This window comes from Pleurodeles waltl, chromosome 6 (genome assembly GCF_031143425.1).
Source record: "Pleurodeles waltl isolate 20211129_DDA chromosome 6, aPleWal1.hap1.20221129, whole genome shotgun sequence".
In the NCBI taxonomy this organism is placed as follows: Eukaryota; Metazoa; Chordata; class Amphibia; order Caudata; family Salamandridae; genus Pleurodeles; species Pleurodeles waltl.
Window position 1 is genome coordinate 1463898561 of NC_090445.1, and position 23416 is coordinate 1463921976.

Below are 23416 nucleotides of genomic sequence, written 5' to 3' on the forward strand. Positions count from 1 at the left end.
AAACTGTTTCAATTCCATGGAATGTAAAATTCCGATGGTTATCTTGCTTTCCACATTGTGGTGTGTAGGTCACAAATGGTGATCTCCAATTCCCCTGCTTCACCACCCTTTAGTGCCTCATTATTCTTTCACACAGTGGGTGAATGGTACTCCCTGCATAAACATAATCACACTTACAAATCAATGCGTATACCACAAATCTGGTAGCACAATTCATGTTATTGTCAATCTCATAATTACAACTACCATTGTAGCTGAAGACAAACATCTTGTGTCTTGCTATTCTACATATCCCCTATTTGGCACACTTGTAGAACCCAATAGTGCTGGCTGACCACCATGTTTCATTCGTCAGTGTAAAAGGGTAACTGGGACTCAGTAAGTTTCTAATGGCCCGACCCCTTCGGAAGTTCATGTAAGGTCGAGAGTTCACAAAGGGTCTCATCATAATACAATAAATGTCAGTGCTTCTTAATTATTCTGCTTAACCTATGCCTGTTATTGACATAAGTAATCACTGGCATTATTTCTTTACCAAGGGTAGCTGTCCTAATTTTGCTTTCCTTAAGAGTATTGTTTCTATCCAATTTCAAAGCTCTTTTACTGACATTCAGTACAGTCTCTCTGTTGTAGCCTCTTATAAAGAATCGCTGTGTTATATCATCCACATTACTTCTAAAATCCTCATCCATACTGCAATTCCTTCTGGCCCTAACCATCTCCTCGTGTGGGATGGCGTTGAGTTGATATCTGCGGTGTGCACTTGATGCATGTAGGATTGCACTACATGATGATTCTTTTCTGTACATACGACTCAGCAGCATATTTGTAATGTAGAGTTCCACCTCTAGGAAGTGTATTTTAACCCTGGAATAATTTAATGTGAAGGACATATTGTAACTATTAGAATTCAAATAATCCTTAAACTCATGAAGTCCCTCTACTGAGCCAGTCCAAATCATTAGAATATCGTCAATAATTATCCCCCAGTAATAAATATGTTCAATCCACTTCGTGCCACCTGGGACCTAGATTAGCCCCTCCTCAACTCAGCTCAAGAACAGGTTCGCGTAAGAAAGGGCAAACCGCCTGCCATTATATTTTTAAAAAGCATTTCAGTATGAGAATACAGTTCCACTGGTCTCTTGTTCAAGAAATATCTCACAGCTTTCAGTCCAAATGCTAGTACAATGTTTGTATACAGAGCCACAATGTCTAAGGTCACAAAGGTCATATCACATTCCCAAGTAATGTCACATCATATTAGGTATATGTTTCATACCCCTAATAAATGATGGTAGGTTGGATACAAACGGGCTCAAGAAAATATCAACAAATTGTGATAATCTCTCAGTTGGCCCACCTATGCCTGAAACAATCAGTCTCCATGGTGGGACAATACCTCCCTTATGTATCTTGGGTACTGTGTAGAAACAAAGAAACCTTGGTATGCAATTTTCAGATATAGGTACTCCTCATAAGACAACAGCTCTTTATCATACCACATTTTGAGTACTGTATTGATTTTCTAAGTTGGCTATAGACCTCCTCTTCATAATCCCCTTTATTCATAATAACAACACATCCTCCCTTGCCTGCCTCCCTTGTAACAAACTCTCTATTATGCTGTAGCTCTTTTAGAGCTTGTCGTTCCGGTCTCGTCAAATTATCTCTACTAGCATGATTAGACCCTCTGGGGCTTGTGATCAGCTTATCAAGATCTTTACATATATTTTTTAAAAACTTGTCAAGATTGTTATCCAATATGGTAGTATCAGTACACCTGTATTTAGATCGTAATCCACTGTCAACAATGGCATCAACATCTAGACCCAATGTAGAAGTCAAAATCACAGGGGTCTCTTCATTCTCAGTTATGGAAAGCTAGGTAGTCATATCCATAATGTCTTGTACTGTGCACTCACGAAACACAGGCATCTAGGTTACACTGTACTGTTTGTTAGGACAAATGACAAAGTATTTCTTAAGTTTCAATTTACATACAAATTTGAAAATATCAATTTTAGCCAATCGTAGATCCTCATTAGTCAGAGGAAAACAACATAATCAATTTTTTCAGAACTTTAATCATATTAGAATTCAAAGGCTTACGTGAGAAGTTGACCACCTTAACATCATAAACTATATTTAATGTCTCGTTATTTTTCATTTCCTGCGAGTCCAGGATTCGGTCTGCATTTCTACCCTTTCCCTTCCTTGATCCTTTGTATCCGTTACACCTTCTTCTGGTCTTCCTCCACTTGGGGTTCTGAGAGACATATTCTTGTTTCCCATTCTGATACGTTTTAGTTCTTCTAAAAAACGATTCCTATCACCCTCACTGGATGTTCCTTCCTTAGGACCCAGATCACTTCATTATCACTCGTTGTCGTTATACTGGACGAACTATGACTTACAATACTTAAGAGATGTGGGACTGGTATTCTTTGTAATCAAATGAACAAATTTATTTGAAAAAGTAAAGACTCTACCACCCAAATATCCATTCTCATCCCCTTTAATTGTTATTGCTTTCCTGGCCTTAATCTCATCCTGATATGTTTGTAATACTTCATTTAAAAATAGCATAATTATTTTTGGTAGGATAAGGAACGTTTAGGTCTTTTATCTCTTGTTCCAGAATTATAATTTTTGAATGGGGGCTGACTATTTTCCTTTCTCCATTTACTTTTAGAATATCTATCAATGTGAAGAAACTGTTTGTTTTCTTTTCCCACTGTAGTAGTAAGTCCTCATCAATGTCATCCTATGTAGGAAATATTTGAGCTCTCAAACCCCTAGGAATTCTACTAAATTTAATGTATCCCTTTAGAGTCACTGCATCCCACCATTTGGATAATTATTTCATTTTGAGTTTCTTAAGTCTCTTACATTTATCTTTTAGACCTTTTTTTATTTATCGATCTAGAAATCATCATTCCTGTATTTAAGTTACTAAAAAGGTCTTCTGCCATTTTCTCTCTTTCTGTTACTGGTGTCATTCTTCAAAGTAAATAACGTATAATATACAACAATGAATGGTGCAGCCCCCTAAAATACTGAAACAAAGGTGTGAAAGCTGCATTTGGTGTTGAGATCTCCCAAAATTAATTCTAGGCTTCAACTTTCCCATTTCTGAAAAATATTCAATAGTCGACACTGATCCAGTTCTAGCACCTTCTGGATGTTTTGCTAAAAAGGTCTGCCAATTGACCGTCTATCCGTAATCATGTTCTACCTTCACAGTTGCGTTGTCTGTATGGCCTAGCACTGGTGCGCGTTTTATTTTATGAAGAATGGATTGAAGCTCCAAGGCAACTGACCTTACTTCTTCAATGGGCATCCTGGTCTCTTGGAATGACCATTTTCTGTTGACCTTGAGATCCTGTAAAGGCGCACCCCTCCAGTCTACAGAACGTAGCTGTGGTTATCACAAACTGAGTTTAGGAATGTGAGGCCTTCTGATATATTATCTTCCACTGTTTCTGTTTTCTCCTGAGATAGCCTCATGCGAAGGCAACAATGCAGAATCTGGGGAATGCAGGAGGACATCATCCCTAGGAATGATCTATATATGCGGACTGAAACACACTTTATTTTCAATAGGGAAAATGCTGAATTTGTGTCAGTCGCTGTATTCTTTCCATTGTGGAAAAGGCTTTGCATGAGTCTGTAGGAAAGATACTTCTTTGCTGGGTGAAAGGCAAGATTATTCTTTGTTCGATTTCAGCCTAGGTACTTTAACACCTGAAGATAAGCCCTTGTGAACTGCTTTTCTGAATGATATGAAGAACCCTTTATGAGTCAGTAGTCCAGGTATTGAAAGATCTGATGTCCTATCCTTCTGAGATAAGACACAACTGATACTTGAACTTGGTGAAACATTTGAGGAGTTCATATAAGACCAAAGGGAAGAGCCATGAATTGATACTGTCATCCAGCCACCTTGAACCTCATATATTTTCAATGTTTTCTATGGATAGGGAAATAGGCATTCGAAACTCTGGATGTGACCTCCTTTGAAGTGGATTTCAAGGTGGTTTGTGAAGAAATCCCAAGGTGTGGCTATTATGGATTAGGTCCAGCTCCTATTGATCTCTACTAATAGAATTTGAGTTGTCGTAGTTAACTAGAAAGTCTTCCGCTCATATGATATCGAAGCTCAGAGGGGTGACCAGTGCCCCAAAAGTGTTGCTTACATCTTGACAAGTGGTGTCCCTCATTGGAGGTCAGGGGCCTTTCACATGCACACTGCCTTAAGTATGCTGCTGCCAGTGGTTGTCTGTACTGCTGTTAGAAGTAGTGCTGCCGATAATTCTGCTGTGATTGAGGGTAGAGTTGGTATCTGTATGGTAGAAAATTTCCTCTGTACAAGATTCGCTATCTCCCTCAGGTGCCTTAAATTGGTTGATATTGGCACTGTTGCAAAACTCCTAAATATCCTGCAGCCTCCACATCCGATTTTATATATTGGACAGCTTTGTCCACTTGTTTTTCAACTAGGGATTCTCCAATGTAAAGCATATCTAATATTTTTGCTTGAACCTTCTGTCAAGCTATTGCTTTAAGGCATCCTTGCCTTTGCAAGATGGCTGCACCAGAAATCTTTTGAAAGAGGCAATGCATATCTATGATTTCAGCTTTTTTTTCCTCCTGAATAAATGCCCTTGCCTCATTTCTTTTATCTTCTGGCAGTACCTCCCTGTAGACAACCATGTCTGACCAGATTTGTCTGTTATACCTTCCTTATATAGCCAGAGCATTAGATGCTCTAACCGTGTTAGTTGCCATTGTAGCAAACCATTTTCCCCCGTAATCCAGGTGTTTACCCTCCTTGCCCAATGGTGCAAATGAAAGAGTGTGTTTTGTTTTCTTAAGGGTCTTTGAGGTACTTGCATAAGCACAGAGTCCAAAAGCAAGTGACTGATAAGGCATGCCGGGTAATATTTTTGGGTCTTATATTTCTGATCAGGCATGGTGCAACTGCAGCAAACATTGCTGGATTTTTCATTATATTCAATCCATCTGCCCGTATGCTGTCTACTATGGGTATGGCCATTACAGATTTTCTCTATGATTTTTTGAAGTCATATGGAGATAGGTTGTCTGTTATATTGGGCACAGAAGAAAATCTCTTAGAAGCCATTTCTTAAAGAGTGCAGAAGCCACCAATATAATCTGGAGGAAAACTAGCAGCTAGTGGTAGATGGATCTAATAAAGGAGCACCACAGTCATACCATTCTGATGACGCCAGTTGGCAGGTCCAAGATAATCTCACACTCTTCAGAATCATCATTATCATCATAGGCATGGGAGATAAGGATCTATATGGTACAGTCTGTTGTGATTGCACAACAGGGCTCCCTAAAGGATTGAGTATGGAGGGGTATGTGAAGATGCATCACAATGGAGAGCAGGAGCTGGGTGTGGAGTTACTAGAGTTTTGTCTGATTCTGGGATTCTTTTATAGTTATCTGACAACATCTGGAGAAGGTCTAAAGCTGAGGCAGTAGGAACCTGCATCATGTGCTTTTGGTATCGGTCAGGGTTGACATACATGTCAGAGGAGTATTGCTACGCAAAGGACTCAATAGATCTCAACTTTGTTTCAGGTCTTTCCTGGAAAGAACTACCTCTCTCATTCTAGTTATCATCATCGTCCTGGCACTTCACATGAAGGTGTGTAGGCCTACTGGAAGGGCCGAAAGGGCCCACAACGCCGGACCTCTCTACATCCAACAAGTGTCCAGGTGGAAGAGGAGAAACTTTGCTTGGCGAAGTCTGATTGGGCATGATAGGAACTGGAATATGCTTTCCTGTAATAGGGGAAATTTCGGTTGCATCTTCAATGGTCCTGTCAATGATGCTGTCGACATTATAGACCCATGCTTAAAACGTTTCTGGGTTAAGACGCTATATTCACCGTCAATGTTGTTGTCCTCAACAATACTGGACTTGTAGACAGTATAATGGTCAACCACTTTGCCGAGGTTGTGGTAATTTTTATTAATGAAAAAGAATTGTCATCTGTGACAATGTCACAAGGTTCTGTTGACTGTTTCTTGGACGATGCATACTTCACTGACAATGGGTCCATCAATACCTTTTTCATGTCGGAAATCGAGTGTACCTTCAGAGATTGAGTCAAAGGCACTGACCTGTTTTTTTCGGGGGGGTGGGAGGTTTTAGAAGAATAATCCTTCTTTTTTTTTTTTTTTTAAACAGATTTACAAATTTATGAGAAAGTACTCCTGACTGAGTCCTTTCTTTCCTTTGGAGGGCTCTTGAGAAAACTCATGATGTGTGGTAAGAAATCTGCGGTATGGTGTGTGGGGGGATATTAGAAGGGAGAAGGTGGAGGGGGGACAATGCTTCAGGAACAGCTTTCTGACTGACCAAACTTTTGTTCCTCTTAAAATAATGTCAATTGGTTAACAGTGTCATGTGTTTGAGGTTGGCGTAAAATGTTTTTCTTTGTACTTGTTGATAAGATTACAGTGGGATTCACCTTGATGACAGGAGAGATTCAAGCATATGAATTATTGAAAGATTTAATACAGGAGAGCTAGGGTAAAGGAACTCTTTGATGGTGAATGATGCATTGATAACAAGCACATACATGAGGAGAGTCCCTTGATGTTGAGACAGTAGTAGAACTGCTCCATGCTGCATGTGAGCAGTGAAGACCAGGGGTCCCACTCTGCTGGACCATGGAAGAATTGAATGGGCACTTGCAAGATCTGATAATTTTGTAGATGTGCACTGGGTCCTTTAACAGCTTGAAAATAATCTGCTTCTCATGAATTGTTACATAAAGAAAATTCAGTAGGGAGACAATAGGTTCAGTGTCCAGATGGTGATTCTTCGAAAGAGCAGAAAAAAGAGTTTTCTCAGTCAACATTGACACTCTATGATGTTCAGGGGAAAAAACCTAAAAACATCTGTTCAATCTAAATTAAGAATTCTCCTTTCTTACCCCGCCTACCACAGCAACTGCCCTCTAACTTTCTTCTGCCTTCTACACCACCCTTTTTTTATTAACTGTCCTTTCCTCCACCTTTTGACCTGAAGTCTTCATCATTTCTCTTCCTAGTCTGCAACTTTCATTTGAATCTTTTCCTACATTCCTCCTCTCTCCAACAGACCTGTGATGCCTCCATTTTTTCAGATCTATGAAAATGTGGCACATTTATATGTACAGATTTTAACGATTGTTTTGGTTTCTATACAACTCGGACCCATCTGACCATTATGTTAGTTGTCTTAACAGCACACTGATACCTTCGAGTTGCGTGCACTTTATAAGGGTTGTATGTGATTTTAATGAAAGTAAAACAGAAAGAAAATGGCACTGACAGATTTTTCTTGTAGAATGGCTTTCACCAGGTTTATGATAAAAACACATGCTGCAAGCCATTCTTGAAGAAATTTTAATTTCTTTGTGATCAGTTTTCATTTTCTGATTTTTAAGGGGGTTCCCCTCTGATTTGTTACACCCTTCTGGGTTTTTCTACCCCCATGAGTTTCTTCACTGCATTCCGTGCCCTTTGTAATATATGCCCTCTCGTTTTACTCCAGTGTTTTTTTTTTACTTCAATCCTTTTTATAACCTCCTTCCTTCTTCTTCAGAATTACTCCTTTCTTAATAGCTTACTCTCCTTCCTGCTTTATTTCTTTTTTTTTTACAAATCCTTTACTCCCACTCTTGCTTTACCTTTTTTCCCAATCCTTACTCCCCTTCTCCTCTAAACTAATTTTTTTTTATAACCCACTATTTCCCACTTAATTTTTTTAATCCCTTACTCTCCCCTTCCAGATGCAGTCTTTTTTTTGAAGCCCCACTTACTCCCAAACTCCTCCTTTAGTCCTTTTTTAAACCCCTTAACTTACCCTCAGCTTTACTTCCTTTTTGGTTTCAGATGTTTGGTTTGCTAAAGACATCTTGAAGACTTTCAGGAAGTTGACCTAAGAATGCATATCACCCATTGATTACCATTGGTGTTGTGATTTGCAACACACATTGTCTGGCTTTATTTGCTTTAGGCTCTCTAGGTTCAGATTGTCCTTCCTGTTGCCAAAACCGTGTTTACTGTATCCTTCAATGAACTCCGTTTCTGTAAACAGGCCTTTAAATCTTCTTCTTATGTCACTTTTGCCGTGCATTCAAAGGCCGAGGTCACATTTCAGGCGCTGTGTTCTGGGGGAGCTTGTATACTTTTCTTTCTCTGACTTCAAAGTAAGAGGACTTGTGTGACAATCTTGCTGGATACTGGGGGTAGAAAAAAGTTTTTTTTTTTCTAGCACACAACATTTAAATGAACTGTGTAAAACTTTCAGAACATGTAACAAAGCATATTTTTTGTTATTTCTGAAGTGTGTTGGCACAAATACTTTCATATGATCATAACACATCATTACACTAAGTGATGCAATTGCCACACATTTGTGCACTGTATAGTTTTATTAATACACTGTATGTCTGCGCAAATGTGATGGTCATTTCAAATGAAAATGTGTTGTCTGTAATGGCAGTGTGCTACAATGCCATGCATACTCTGTTCTAAGCCATTCCATTCTACTCTGCACCACTCCACTCTATACTGCAGCGCTCCACTTTACACCACACCACTGCGCTCTGCACCACCACTCTACGCCACTGCACTCTATGCCCCTTCAAACTACTCCTCTCCACTCTACCCTGTACCATTTTACTCTATACCAATGCATTCTTTGTCTCTCTACTCTGCACCACTGCACTCTACACCAGTCCAGTCTAGGCCACATCAATCTACTTTACGCTGCAGTACTCTACGACATTCTGCAACACTGCACTCTACGCCAATACACTCTATGTCAATGTACTTTACTCTGTAACAGGCAACCCCATGCCCCTGTACTCTGCACCAAGCCACTGAATGCCACTCTAATCTACTCTGCATCACTGCACTCTATTCTGTTGCACTCTACACCACTTTACTCTATGCAATTACAATCTATGTCACTTCACACATCTGCATTCTACCCTGCACCACTCCACTTTATCCCACTTCACTCTACTCTGAAACAATCTACTCTACACCACTCTACTTCAGTCTGTGCCCCTTCACTCTAGTCAGTGCACTCTACGCCACTCTACTCTTTACCATTGCATGCAAATGCACTCTACACAACTGCACTCTACTGTGCATCACTGTACTCTACGCCACTGCTCCCCACGCCACTCTACTCCATCTTACTGACACTCTAGTCTGCAAAACTGCACTCTCTGCCACTGAAATCTACACCACTCTACTCTGCACTACTCCACTCTATGACACTGCACTCTATGGCACTATGCTTCACACTGCACTACTTTATGCCACTCAACTTTACTCTTCATCACTCTATGCCACTCAACTCTACTATGCACCACTGCCCTCTGAATCACTCAACTCTACACCACTCCGCTATGTGCCACTCCAACCTGCACCACTTTACTATGCACCACCCTAATCTATGCCATTGCATTCCACTTTGCTGCATTGTATGCTGCTGAATTCAATGCCACTGCACTCTATGCCACTAAAATCTTCCACACTCAAACCAATTTGCTCTCTAATCTATGCCACTCCAGTGAATGCCACTGTACGTGACTTTCCACTGTCACTCCAATACACAACGCTGCCACTCCGCTGTTCACCATTACACTCTACTACACTCCACACAACTCTCTTCTATGCTACTACGTTTTAGCCATGCTGAGCAGCAGCGACGCAGGTATACAACATGGTTCAAACACATAGGTAAAGCCAATAGTTCTTGCAAAGGATTGACCTGTTGGCTTTGCCAATGCCTGTTTTATAAACCACCTACCCCCACTCCTGCTTTACTCTTTTTTTCCCAAACCTCCTAATCTGCTTTCCGACTTGCTCCCATTCTAGACAGACCCTTCACTCCATTTTTTGTTTTTTGCAAATCCCTTAGACCAGAGGTCTTCAAACTGGGGAGCAGGCCCCCCAGGGGGGACTCAAGTGATCCCAGGGGGACGTGCCAGACTCTAGCCAAAATAAGCATTATACAGATAACAGGCCTTTGTTATAAGCAGAAGCATGTTATTGCATTTTTAAAAAGGTAACAATACTTAACTGCAATGTTTAAATAGGTCTAGACATATTTAAACATTGCTATCTTTATGAAATAATTGTGAAAAATTCTGAGGGGGGACCAATGATTTTTATTTTTCAACTGGGGGGCGTCATTAAAATGTTTGGAGACCACTGCCTTAGACCCACACACGCTTCACATTTTGTTCCCAAACTCTGTACTCCTCCTCCTCCTACTTTACTCACTTTTAACAAACGCTTACTTCTTCTTTACTTCTTTCTCAAAAATCTTATTCCCCGCCCTGCCTTATTACCTTTTTTCAAACTCTTTACTTCACCTCCTGCTCCCGCGCCAAGAGACCACGTACGCAACCTCTGCATTATCCTTGACAGCAAACTGATCATTAAGCAACAAATCAACAGATTCAACTGCTTCTGCTTCCACACCCTCCACATGCTCATCAGAATCTTAAGATGGATCAGAGTCAACCCCAGAAAAACCATCACCAAGGCACTTGTCACCAGCTGTCTCTATTACGGCAACCTACTCTACTCCGGCATCTCCATGCAACTCTTCAAAAGACTCCAGATCAATGCAGCAGTTAGACTCATCCTGGACCTCCCCAAACGGGCCCACATCACCCTCACCTCAAACACTTCCACTTGCTCCCCATCCAAAAAAGATGCCAGTTCAAGATTCTCATACACGCCTACAAGGCCTTAAACTATCAAGGGCTGGCCTACATAAATGACCGACTGAACTTCCATCAACCAGCAAGACACCTGCACCCCTCCTTACTAGCCCTTGCACACCACCTTCCCCCACCCCCAAATCCATTGCAGCCATAGTGGTGGCCGTACCTTCTCCTACATCGCCTCCATGAACTGGAACAACCTTCCCCTCCACCTTCAAACAGCATCCTCAAGAAAGAAATTCAAGGCCTGACTTTTCAACGAAGACCATGTACCGCAGCTCCCAGATACCCCCAGGGATGATAGTGCTGTGCTCTACAAAAACTGACTGGTTGATTGCCTGTTTTATTCCCATATTTTTATGAACCCCTTCTATGACCTCCCACTTTACTCCTTTTTTCAAACCCCTAACTCTTCTCACATTACTGCCTTTTTTAGCAAATCATTTACTATTTCCCCTTTCTCATCAACATCTACATGTGGATAAGTTATTTCATAATTTTAACTTTTCTCTACAACGAAGTGTGTCACACGGTTCTTCTTCAGTTTAGAAACTCTTCAAAATGACAGAGATCCTTTCATATGGCTGCAAAAGTGTAGGAAGGTAGCCTCTTTCTAGCCTTGTTACCCCCACTTTTGGCCTGTTTGTGAGTGTATGTCAGGGTGTTTTTACTGTCTCACTGGGATCCTGCTAGCCAGGGCCCAAGTGCTCATAGTGGAAACCCTATGTTGTCAGTGTGTTTGATATGTGTCACTGGGATCCTGCTAGCCAGGACCCCAGTGCTCGTACGTTTGTGGCCTGTATGTGTTCCCTGTGTGGTGCCTAACTGTATCACTGAAGCTCTGCTAATCAGACCCTCCGTGTTTATGCTCTCTCTGCTTTTAAAATTGTCACTGCAGGCCAGTGACTAATTTGACCAATTCTGATTGGCACACTGGAACACTCTTATAATTCCCTAGTATATGGTACCTAGGTATCCAGGGTATTGGGGTTCCAGGAGATCCCTATGAGCTTCAGCATTTCTTCTGCTACCCATAGGGAGCTCAGGCAATTCTTACACAGGACTGCCACTGCAGCCTAAGTGAAATAATGTCCATGTTATTTCACAGCCATTTTACACTGCACTTAAGTAACTTATAAGTCACCTATATGTCTAACCCTAACTTAGTGAAGGTTAGTTGCAAAGTTACTTAGTGTGAGGGCACCCTGGCACTAGCCAAGGTTCCCCCACATTGTTCAGGGAAAATTCCCCAGACCTTGCGAGTGCGGGGACACCATTACACGTGTGAACTACATATAGGTCAATACCTATATGTAGCGTCACCATGGTAACTTCGAAAATGGCCATGTAACATGTCTAGGATCATGGAATTGTCCCCCCAATACCATTCTGGTATTGGGGGGACAATTCCATGCATCCCCGGGGCTCCAGCATAGAGCCCGGGTACTGCCAAACTAACACTCTGGGGTTTTCTCTGCAGCTACCGCTGCTGCCAACCCTCAGACAGGTTTCTGCCCTCCTGGGGCCTGGGCAGCCCAGTCCCAGGAAGACAGAACAACGGATTTCCTCTGAGAGAGGCTGTTACACCTTCTCCCTTTGGAAATAGGTGTGAAGGGCTGGGGAGGAGTAGCCTCTCCTGGCCTCTGGAAATGCTTTGAAGGGCACAGATGGTGCCCTCCTTGCATAAGCCAGTCTACACCGGTTCAGGGATCCACCCAGCCCTGCTCTGGCGCAAAACTGGACAAAGGAAAGGGGAGTGAACACTCCCCTGACCAGCACCTCCCAAGGGGAGGTGCCCAGAGCTCCTCCAGTGTGTCCCAGACCTCTGCCATCTTGGATGCAGAGGTGTGAGGGCACGATGGAGACCTCTGAGTGGCCAGTGCCAGCAGGTGATGTCAGAGACCCCTCCTGTCAGGTGCTTACCTCTCTCTGTAGCCAATGCTCCTGAGGGCTAATTAGGGTCTCTCCTGTGGGTTTCTCATCAGATAACGAATGCAAGAGCTCACCAGAGTTCCTCTGCACTTCCCTCTTCGACTTCTGCCAAGGATCGACCGCTGACTGCTCCAGGACGCCTACAAAACCGCAACAAAGTAGCAAGAAGACTACCAGCAACATTGTAGCACCTCATCCTGCCAGCTTTCTCGACTGTTTCCTGGTGGTGCATGCTCTGAGGGCGGTCTGCCTTCACCCTCCACTGGAAGCCAAGAAGAAAACTCCAGTGGGTCGACGGAATCTTCCCCCTGCCAACGCAGGCATCAAACTTCTGCATCACCGGTCTTCTGGGTCCCCTCTCATCCTGACGAGGGTGGTCCATGGAACACAGGAGCTGGGTCCAAGTGTCCCCGACAGTCCAGTGGCCCTTCTGCCCAAATTTGGTGGAGGTAAGTCCTTGCCTCCCCACACCAGACAGTAATCCTGTGTACTGCATGAACTGCAGCTGCTAGGGCTTCTGTGCACTTTTGCAAGACTTCCTTCGTGCACAGCCTAGCCCACGTCCCCAGCACTTCATCCTGCATTGCCCAACTCGCTGAGTTGGACTCCGACTTTGTGGGACCCCCTTTTGTTGTGCTGAGTCGACCGTCATGCTCAGATCTTCTGAACGCCTGTCCAGGTGCTTCTGCGGGTGCTGCCTGCTTCTGCGTGGGCCCTCCGTGTTGCTGAGCGCACCCTCTGCCTCCTCCTCCAAGGGGCGACCTCCTGGTCCTTCGTGGGCCCTGGCAGCACCCAAAACCTTTAACCGCGACTCTTGCAGCTAGCAAGGCTTGTTTGTGGTCTTTCTGCGTGGAAACAACTCTGCATCCTCCAGCACGTCGTGGGACATCTTCTGACCAAATGAGAAGTTCCTGGCGCCTTCCGTTGTTGCAGAATCTTTGGCTTCTTCCACCCGGAGGCAGCACTTTTGCACCTTCATCCGGGGTTTAGTGGGCTCCTGCCCCCCCTGAACACTTGCGTGACTCTTGGACTTGGTCCCCTTACTTTGCAGGCCCTCAGGTCCAGGAATCCATCTTCAGAGCTTTGCAGTCAGTTGTTGTCATTGCAGAATCCCCTATCTCGACTTTACTGTCTCTCTGGGGTAGTAGGGTAACTTTACTCCTACTTTTCACGGTCTTCGGGTGGGGTATCTTGGACACCCTTAGTGTTTTCTTACACTCCCAGCGGCCCTCTACACACTACACTAGGCCTGGGGTCCATTTGTGGTTTGCATTCCACTTTTGGAGTATATGATTTGTGTTGCCCCTAGGCCTATTGTCTCCTATTACTTTATATTGTGTTCTACAGTGTTTGCACTACTTTTCTAACTGTTTACTTACCTGATTTTGGTTTGTGTGTATATTTTGTGTATATTACTTACCTCCTAAGGGAGTATATCCTCTGAGATACTTTTGGCATATTGTCACTAAAATAAAGTACCTTTATTTTTAGTAACTCTGAGTATTGTGTTTTTTATTGATATAGTACTATATGATATAAGTTGTATAGTAGGAGCTTTGCATGTCTCCTAGTTCAGCCTAAGCTGCTGTTATAGCTACCTCTCTCAGCCTACGCTTCTAGAACACTTCTAATCTACTAATAAGGGATAACTGGACTTGGCACAAGGTGTAAGTACCACAAGGTACCCACTATAAGCCAGGCCAGCCTCCTACAAAAAGGACAAAACTTTAAGCAAAGAAACCACAGACCAGACAATGGTGCCAGGGAACATGTATCTTGTATCTCTGCTGTTTCTGATCTTCCTTTCGAAAGAAGCAGTGGCTCAATGAGAACTCTATTCTCAGCAGATCTGAAGGAGTGGCATAGAATGATAGCACAAGGCAATAGACTTAGATTTCCCAAAAAACTCAAGCAGAGCAGTTTGAGCTTTTATCGTGGCTTCATTTCCCCCAGAAATGTATACTGAAAGGTTGCAGCTAGTTGCAAAATGAGGCAAATCCTGGTTAATGGCCATTTTCCTTACATACGATGAATACAGAAACAAAACATTTGAAAGCAAAAGGTTACTGTGTGCGAATCGTCTCAGGTAGGAACCTTACCTGCAGTGCAGAACTCCACAATTTCACTCCACTCAGAAACAACGTAATCTCCATCAAGCTGTTTTGAAGCAGTTTGTACTGCTACTGTATATTCTGTTCTTGGACTCAAAAACCAATGTCCACGGACTGTCATTGGCAAAGGGACAGCTTTGGCCACCAACTTAGTAGGGACGTCCTATAACAGATAGAAAGCACTTAGAATCACCAGCAAAAACACCCCCATTACACTGTATCATTGAAACAAATCCTTAAAACTGTTACATTACAGCTATTTTTACATATTATTTCACAGTATGCAGCATTTTAAAATCTTTGGCAGTGAGTTCAGAATATGGTTGAAAAAGGCCTTGACTAAAATAGAATGTGATCAGACCACAAGCTTCTTTTGCTTTTGTCATTTGGTGGTTAGTGGATAAGTTCTCCTTGTCCAATCATTTTGACAGAGAAAATTTATCTGGGGGAAGAACAGCACACATCAAACACAGCACAGTCAGGTCTCGCACCAAGGTGTGGCCAAAAATGCCCCCAGGTTTCTGAGCAGTTTCCAAGTTCATGAACTGGCCTTTCAATCTGATTTGTTTGAAGAGCTGATAAGTCCAGGCCAAAAGGTATGGTGCCCAGAGAATTGCAAGTAACCAAAGTATTTACTTATTCCTGTTTTCAAACACATTAGATGTAGCTTGGCATATCACAAGATGAAAAATACAAGAAAATACTTTCTACGTGCTTCTCTTTCCATTTAGAGTCTTCGTTCTGAGTTAACTGGACAGATATACCCGGCGTGACAGCATCCCGACCAATTTTGAGTGTCTTTATGTTCCCCCACTTAACATTAACAGATGGGGGATACTGGCCCTGTTTTTACTGGATGCACGTCTGTAGTCGACAAACCAAGTACAGCTCCGGGAGGTTTTCCAGATGCTCTGCACAAACAAAATGCCCAAGGTAAAGTCTTGGGTCTACATGTTATCCCCCATTTAAAAACTTCAACTTGTGATGCCCGGATCCCGGGGGAAGGGGGCATTGTTTGGGGAGCAAAGAGGAGCTGGGCGCTCTGTGGCTGTGACTGCGGTGTTAAGCTAGCAGTGAGGTGGGGACGTGTACTGGTTTGGGTGCGAGGGGCTATCGCAACGCATTTTACCACCCTGTACCGGGTCCTTGCTGGTCCACCCGTGTTCCTACAAGGTTCGACTTGTTGTACCTCCCCTCAACGGGGGGACACGCCACCTAAAGGTCAGATCGCTGGCCACTGCAGTTCCTTACAGCCCCTCCCTGCATTCATCGCCCTTCGGGCTCAGCGACCTCCGACAGTGTCAACAACTGATGGCAATTGACAGCAGTTCCATTATTTAATAACAGGCTAACAATCAGCTCAACAAACCTCAATATGGAGGTATTGGCTTTATCTCACTGTGTTAGGGGGATTCTCCCTCTGCGTACTTGTGTCTTGCCTCCCAGTATCGCACAGCTTACAGCAGAGCATAGAAGAGTTGTTTCCAGAATTGTTTTTGTCAGTTAATTGTAGTTTAATTATTGTTTAGCGTCGTGCTGTAAGCATCACCCCTCCCTGCAATGTATGTGATTAAATAGGAGGGTTTAAAAAGAGCAACGACAAGTGGGCAAGAGGAAAAGTACGCCTGTCTAGCTAGCCCCGTGGACTCATTGTGATAACACTACGACAGGAATGCTGTGAAAAAATGAAAACTCTGAAGTATGGAGACTGCAGCAGTTCAGAGTGCACCACAATCTGGAATTAAGAGCAGAATTCATTAAAGATCAGGAGATCTGGTGGCAGCCTATTGGGAGCCTATTCAAGGCATTGAGTAGTGCACTGTGGGGTGAAAATCAGAACACAAGATGTGTGGCAGGGCAGCTGTGTAATAGGCACAGTACCGTAGGGTTGAGGGTTGCAGTGCGCGGAAGCGGCCTGCCTAGGCGCTAGTGTAGCTTGCTCACTGCTGGTCCTCCCCCGCATTCCCAACCAAGTGCGTCATACTACAACATATTCAACTTTTACCGTCTGGCGGTAGGAGGATGAAAACCCGCTCTCCAAAATCAAGTGGTCAGCGTTCCGCAGCTTCTACAACCTTGAATAAAATTAATAAGTCGAGGGAGTCACAAAACATACAGTTCAAGTTGCAGCAGTAAGAGAGGGTGCTCTGGTAGGCTTGCCCTGGATATTAAATTCAGTGCCTCTTGTATCAGCGATGCCAGTAAATACCAAGCAGCACATGATTCAGGACTGCTTTAAAAGAAAATAACTCTCTTTCAGTGTGTCTCACAGTGTGAATTCAGAGAACGTAGGGAATTTAAAGAATCTTGGGAACTTAGAGACAGGGATACCTTTGTCAGAAGGGGCACCCACTGGTCCATCATGCCCTTCTCTCGTTCCTCCGGTTCCCATTGTGTGGTCTAAAGTAGCTCCAGTTGGTATTACGACCTTTACAAACAATGATACCACGTCTGTAATTAAATAAATCAAGTAACCATATGGCTAACCAATAATATTGACACAGAGTTCAATTCGGAATCTGATTCGATCTACGGTCTTGAAGAGCTCAGTGCATCAGGAGATACGGACACAGATGCAGGTCCAGGACGCGACCAAGTGGAAACATTAGACAAATCATTATCAATTACAGTTATTGGAACTTTTAGGTAATGTCATATATTTTAACTAATCAGTCTTCTTTATTATACCTACAGTTTGTTTTTCTCAAGCAGATCGCAATGGAATTATCGTTGATGAAAGATTACTTTAAAACCTTATCCACCATTAATGAGAATCTGAGCAAATTACCGTCTGCCTCAAATCACCTTGGGAGATTGGAGAATATTGTTGACTCACTGCAACCTTTACCTTTAAAAGTAAAAAATCTCATTGTGGATTACCCGAAGAATCAGTTATTAACACCTTTAACGGAGGAGGCTGGCAAGTACATCAAAATCAATGGCTCTGTTTCCAATGTTATAACAATGGAAGACCTGAACTTGACAAATTAAGTGCCACTCACGTCAGTCCCACAATCACTCCAAATTGGCAAACTCGTAACGTCACCAATACAGTAAAATTTCCTAGACCAGCAAGATGGCTGTGCTCCTTACCTAAGTAAGAGACGTCTTACAAAATTGAAAAAACTCAAGAGAAATATAGGATCCAATCAAGTGAATTTACAACAAACTAAATCGAAAACGGTGGCTTGTAACACAAGTGCTCATCTTACCATAACTGTTGAAAATTTAGGGACGGCCGACATACCTAACAAATCTTAAGCAGATCCTCTGCATAATGGGGAGCAAGTCAAAAATATTTCCATGGGTTGGAGTCTGTCCACTTCTACTTCTCACACAGCTATAATGGCATTTAGTACTGACCAGAATTTACCAACTATCACTAATATCCCGGTTATTCCTGCATTGCCATCCATTTTTGGTACTTCTAAAGTAATTACACAACCCTTAAACAGTGAAGTATTGCAGTCAAGACTGCTTATCATATGCTCTAATGCTAATCAACATCTCTATCAAACTATGGTAACTTTCCAGCTCAAACCAAAGATTTTGAATTGCTCAAATCGATTATGAACGGCATAGCCATGACTGCAAAATCACTCAAAATCAAGCCCTCTGAGTTACCTGTTCCTGTCAATTCAAGCTCAACTAATAAAACATCAGGAGCAAGTGAATCTCCAAGATTGAAGCCTGCATCCAGTGGCGGTTTCTTCCACTTGCAAGAGTTAAATAGAAATCAGCCATGTACGCCAGCATAAATGGTTCAAGTCAGGTTATTAATACAACTTTTCACAATGAGTCTGCCCTTAATCAGGAGCTGTGTATGGTAGATTTCACACCGTTCTATAAACCAGAAGGTTCTCATGATATTTTAAATTGTCAGAATATATTGAAGTGTTTGAGTTCTTTTGATAATTTAACAGACTTGGATTCTCAGTCATTGTCAACTACCTGCTTTATTCATTGCCATAGAACAAACTTAGATTTAGACACTACAAGCACCACATAGACCACACAAATTACGGTTCAAAGAATATTGGGACTGAGAGAGATCTTAGCCAATTGGGGAATCAAGATCTCCCAGCCTGAAAAGTTTAAATCACCACATGTGCTCAGGAAATCACATCGTCATGTCATTCCACACAATTTTCCAGCAAAAATCATACCACACTGTAAATGTCCAGACACTATAATGACATTTCAAAATTGACATATTACAGCAGGAGGAACAGCACCCAATATGAGATCAATCATCCAGCCATAAAATCCACAACCAACAAATCAACTGCAGTTTACAACGCATAATCAATATAACTAATGTGTTGAAACCACGGGCATCTTTAGATAATGAGCTTTGTGTTATATCTTGGAATATTGCAGGGCTCCACATGCATTTAAATCACTCTGGGGGAAAATTGTAAAATTTTATTCAAGTTCACGGTGCAATTTGTCTTCAAGAAACATGGCACCCCTTCACATTAACAATCTTAAATTACACTATGCATGAAATCAAAGCAAAAAAGAGCAATCTTGGGAGGCCGAGCGGTGGGCTGCCAACATTGGTCAGTAACAAATACTGTATGAAGAGTGTAAAATTAAAAAGAACTTCGGATTACATATTGGCAGTCTTACTAGCGAATCCGCAGCTAGGCTTCTTATTTTAAACATCTACTTTCTCCCTCATCTTGTCAAGAACAAGCATACGTATTATGAAGTATTAGAAGAGCTGGAGGCATTAGCATAAATGTATGGGCAGCTTTTCGTAATTATTACTGGGAACTTAAACCAAAACAAATCCACTCCAGGGAGCCAGCTATTATTTATTGAAGAACCAGACTTAAGGTACAATATCCCTCACTCAAACACTATAAGGCAGGGGAAACAAAAAAGTTGTAATTTGCAAACTAAATTTATGTATAACCTTCTAATAGACTCCGGATATAGGGCACTCAACGGAAGACTTGTTAATGACCAGCCTGCAAAAACAACATTTTGGGGCCCAACGGCATTTACAACCATCGACTACACTTTTTTCCATTATACAAATTATCGTCTTTGCAAAAGGTTCACCATTATACAGAGACCTCAGAGAGACCATGATCCCCAAAAGACAGTTATCAACATCAAGTTAGATCAGTTGGAAACTCCAATAACGACAAATAGCAACCGTGCAACCACTGTTAATGGCAAGAAGCTTAAATGGAACATTCTGATAAATAGAGCTTTTAATTGTGTGAACAATGCAGCTCCAATGCTCAGCCTTTAATACAAACTTCTCAATTTCAGGATCACTTGGCAAGATATCCACTTTATCTGTTTTAATGACAGAGCTACCATTGGTACAATAAAATTGTCCTTATCCATCCGGAATCCAGCAACTAAATGAGGCAAAGAGGGTCTACTGTAAGGCATTGCAACACATCTTAAATTTACAACCGTCCAATGACCGCAACACAATAATCCATAAATTGAAGACTGCAGTTAAAAAGAAAAATAAACTAACAAAATTGGATGGTCAGAAAAATGCTTAGGCCAAGTTGATGTGTGCCCTCTGAAACCGTAACAAAATAGCTTTCTGGACTCTGGTTGGTCATGGAACAGGATCATACAAGTGTCCTAATGAACTGTTTTTATCAAATGATAAGGAGGGGGAACACATATAAAGACCTTTTATAAATCTACCATCTGTGCCTCATTGGATTCTTCAGGTGGCATTACTGTTCAACCGGATTATCACTAAGGAGGAAATATCAAAATTAATAAGAAGCTCTCGCTTCTCTAAAGCTGCAGGTCCTAATGGGATACAGAGTGACCTGGTCAAACTAGACATTGCCTTCTGTAGTTCACTACTAGAACTGCTACTCTCTCAAGTAGCGAGGACTGGGAAAGTTCCACCATCTTGGAAAGTTGCAATAGCACATCCATTTTACAAGAGGAGCCCCAAGAAGAGCCAACCACCTATAGATTAGAAGGATTCCTATATTTTGAAGGGAAGCTATTGCTAAATACATACTGCAGAAACTGAAGGACTGGGCCAAGGACCAGTTGTTAACACCATTAACTGAAACCGGATCCCACTCTGGTTGTTCTACTGTTGACAACATCCTGGCATTGACTTTACTTGTGAAAAAATCCTTAGCAAATAAATCAATATTATATGCCTGCATTGTGGATTATTCCATGGAATCCGATTAAGTGAATTGGCATAGGCTATGGGCCAAGCTAACAAAGTGGAAAATGTATCCCTGGTTGTTACATTTTCTTATCTAACGAGATACTGATACATGGTTGCAGGTAAACTTACCACCGATAATACAGTGACACCTAAATTCTACACAAAGAATGACCTTAAGCAAGGTTGTATTTTGGCTCCCTTGTTTTTGTATATCGCAGACTAACAGAGACACTGGAATCAGACCAGGGTTGTACACCTAAGGTAGGAGGAGATAAAATATCATACTTGGTTTACCAATTATCTATTAGTATTCTCACAAATGTCAATCGGCATCAAACATCAATTAAACAACTTGATGAATTTAACTTGGAGAATGGACTAATTGCAAATTTATCCCCCAAAATTATGATTCTTGGAAAGAAACCTAAGTTTGCAAGGTGGGTTCTTAGAGATGCTACAATCGAAATAGTGAAACAATACAACTATCTTGAGATCACATTTCCCAGCAAGTTATCATAGTCTAACCATTCAACCATCAGGAAGAATAAGTCAGCCATAATCACTTAGGGCCAGATGTAGGTAGGTTTAAAATTGCGACTTGCAATTTGCGAGTCCGTGCGACTCGCAAATTGCAAGTCGCAATTTGCAAAAAAAGAAAGGTGTCCCAGACACCTTCTGCAACTCGCAATGGGGTCGCAAAGACCCACCTCATTATTATTAATGAGGTGGGTCGCAGTTTGCGACCCCATTGCGAGTATGGGCACTCACGGGGATGGTGGCCTGCTGGAGACAGCAGACCACCATGTCCGTGACTGCTTTTTAATAAAGCAGTTTTTTTTTCCCATCTGCAGCCTTAAAGGAAAGGAAAACGAGCTGCGCTTGGAAAAAAATACCGAAACCTTTAGTTTCGTTTTTTTTCAGAGCAGGAAGTGGTCCATTGGACCACTGCCTGCTCTGAAAAAATATTTGTGTTTCCATTCACAAAGGGGAAGGGGTCCCATGGGGACCCCTTCCCGTTTGCGACTGGGTTACCATCCACTTCAAGTGGATGGTAACTGTGATTTCATTTGCGACCGCTTTCGCGGTCGCAAATGAAATTGCATAGCGTTGTGAGTCGCAAATAGGAAGGGAACACCCCTTCCTATTTGCGAATCGGAAATGCATTTTGCGAGTTGGATCCGACTCGCAAAATGCATTTCTGCATCGCGGAGAGGCTTTCGCGCCTCGCAAACGGTGTTTTTCTACGTTTGCGAGGTGCAAACCCTTTCCTACATCTGGCCCTTAATCTGTTTCAAGATTTGGAAATTTTTTGGCGGCAAAGCAATCAAGCCATCACTGAAAGCATTAAACATGACACTTATTCCTTACTTGCTATATGCACCTCCAGTGCTAAATCAGAAGACCATTGGCAACCATGACAAAACGTTTATGCAATGTGTTTATAACCTCCTTCATCTTCATATGGCTACTCCCCACTGTGTCATCAGGTTAGAACTATGTCTAAAATGTTTACTATCATTCCACTACAGAAACTCTGTGAACTACTTCTATGACTGTGCCAGAGTAGATCCATTATCAATGACATTTTTAATTCATCAGGAAATGAGGGAAACTACATATAAGGATCTAGAGTTGCAAGCTGTACCCTCGATTTTAGAAAGATATAAACTACCTGAGTTAGAGTCGCTGTAACTGTTAAATTCCACGGTCCAGAAAAGTCTATTATGTGGAATTTTCAAAGTCAACCGGAGAGACTCTGCCTTAGCACAGGCAAAATTATATAATCATTCAGGCTTAGTCTTCAACACATTTTCCATGCTGTGTCAAGACTATTTGGGTTCAAACTTGCCTGGGTATGTTAAAATGAAATTCTTATGGTTCAGATTGTTCTATATCTCCGATTTATGAATTTGAGGGGCAATGGAATCCAATATTTAAAGATAAAACCATTTGTCAACTCTGTGGTCACACCATTGACTCCTTCCTTCATGTTTTATGCATTTGCCCTAGACTTTTACATTTGAGAAAGGAAGTACTTGCAACCCTTGTTCAACAAGGCAAATCTTACACACAACTGTGGAGACTGTTAGCTACTCTTTTAGTATTAGGGAAGATAGTGCAATATTAATGGTAACAATTTTTTTTAGATCAGACATATAAAGCATTATCTTCTTGATTTTGGCAGTTGATTCTATACTTGGTTGCAATTTTTCACTGTATCTTTATTCAATTACTTCACAATCATAATTGATCTTAAAATAGGGGTTTTTCATCTAGCACAGAATTTGTTATAAGTCTATGAAAATGAGCTCTTATAGTTTCTTAAACTGTTAATTAAGAATCTATTGAAGCAGTAGTAGCTAGTAGGAAAATTGGATAGTGTTAGAGATATAAGTGCTATTATCAACTATTGGATACTT

At 41.9% G+C, this 23416-nt stretch overlaps 1 protein-coding gene across 1 annotated transcript in view; it reads right to left on the minus strand.

Annotated features, from left to right (window-relative positions):
* Positions 1–23416, minus strand: part of PHYHIPL (phytanoyl-CoA 2-hydroxylase interacting protein like) — a 319244-nt gene that overhangs the window by 138991 nt on the left and 156837 nt on the right. The window contains exon 3 of the mRNA XM_069240968.1: positions 14810–14984. Coding sequence (XP_069097069.1) covers positions 14810–14984 — 175 coding nt within the window. The remainder of the gene's footprint in view (positions 1–14809; positions 14985–23416) is intronic.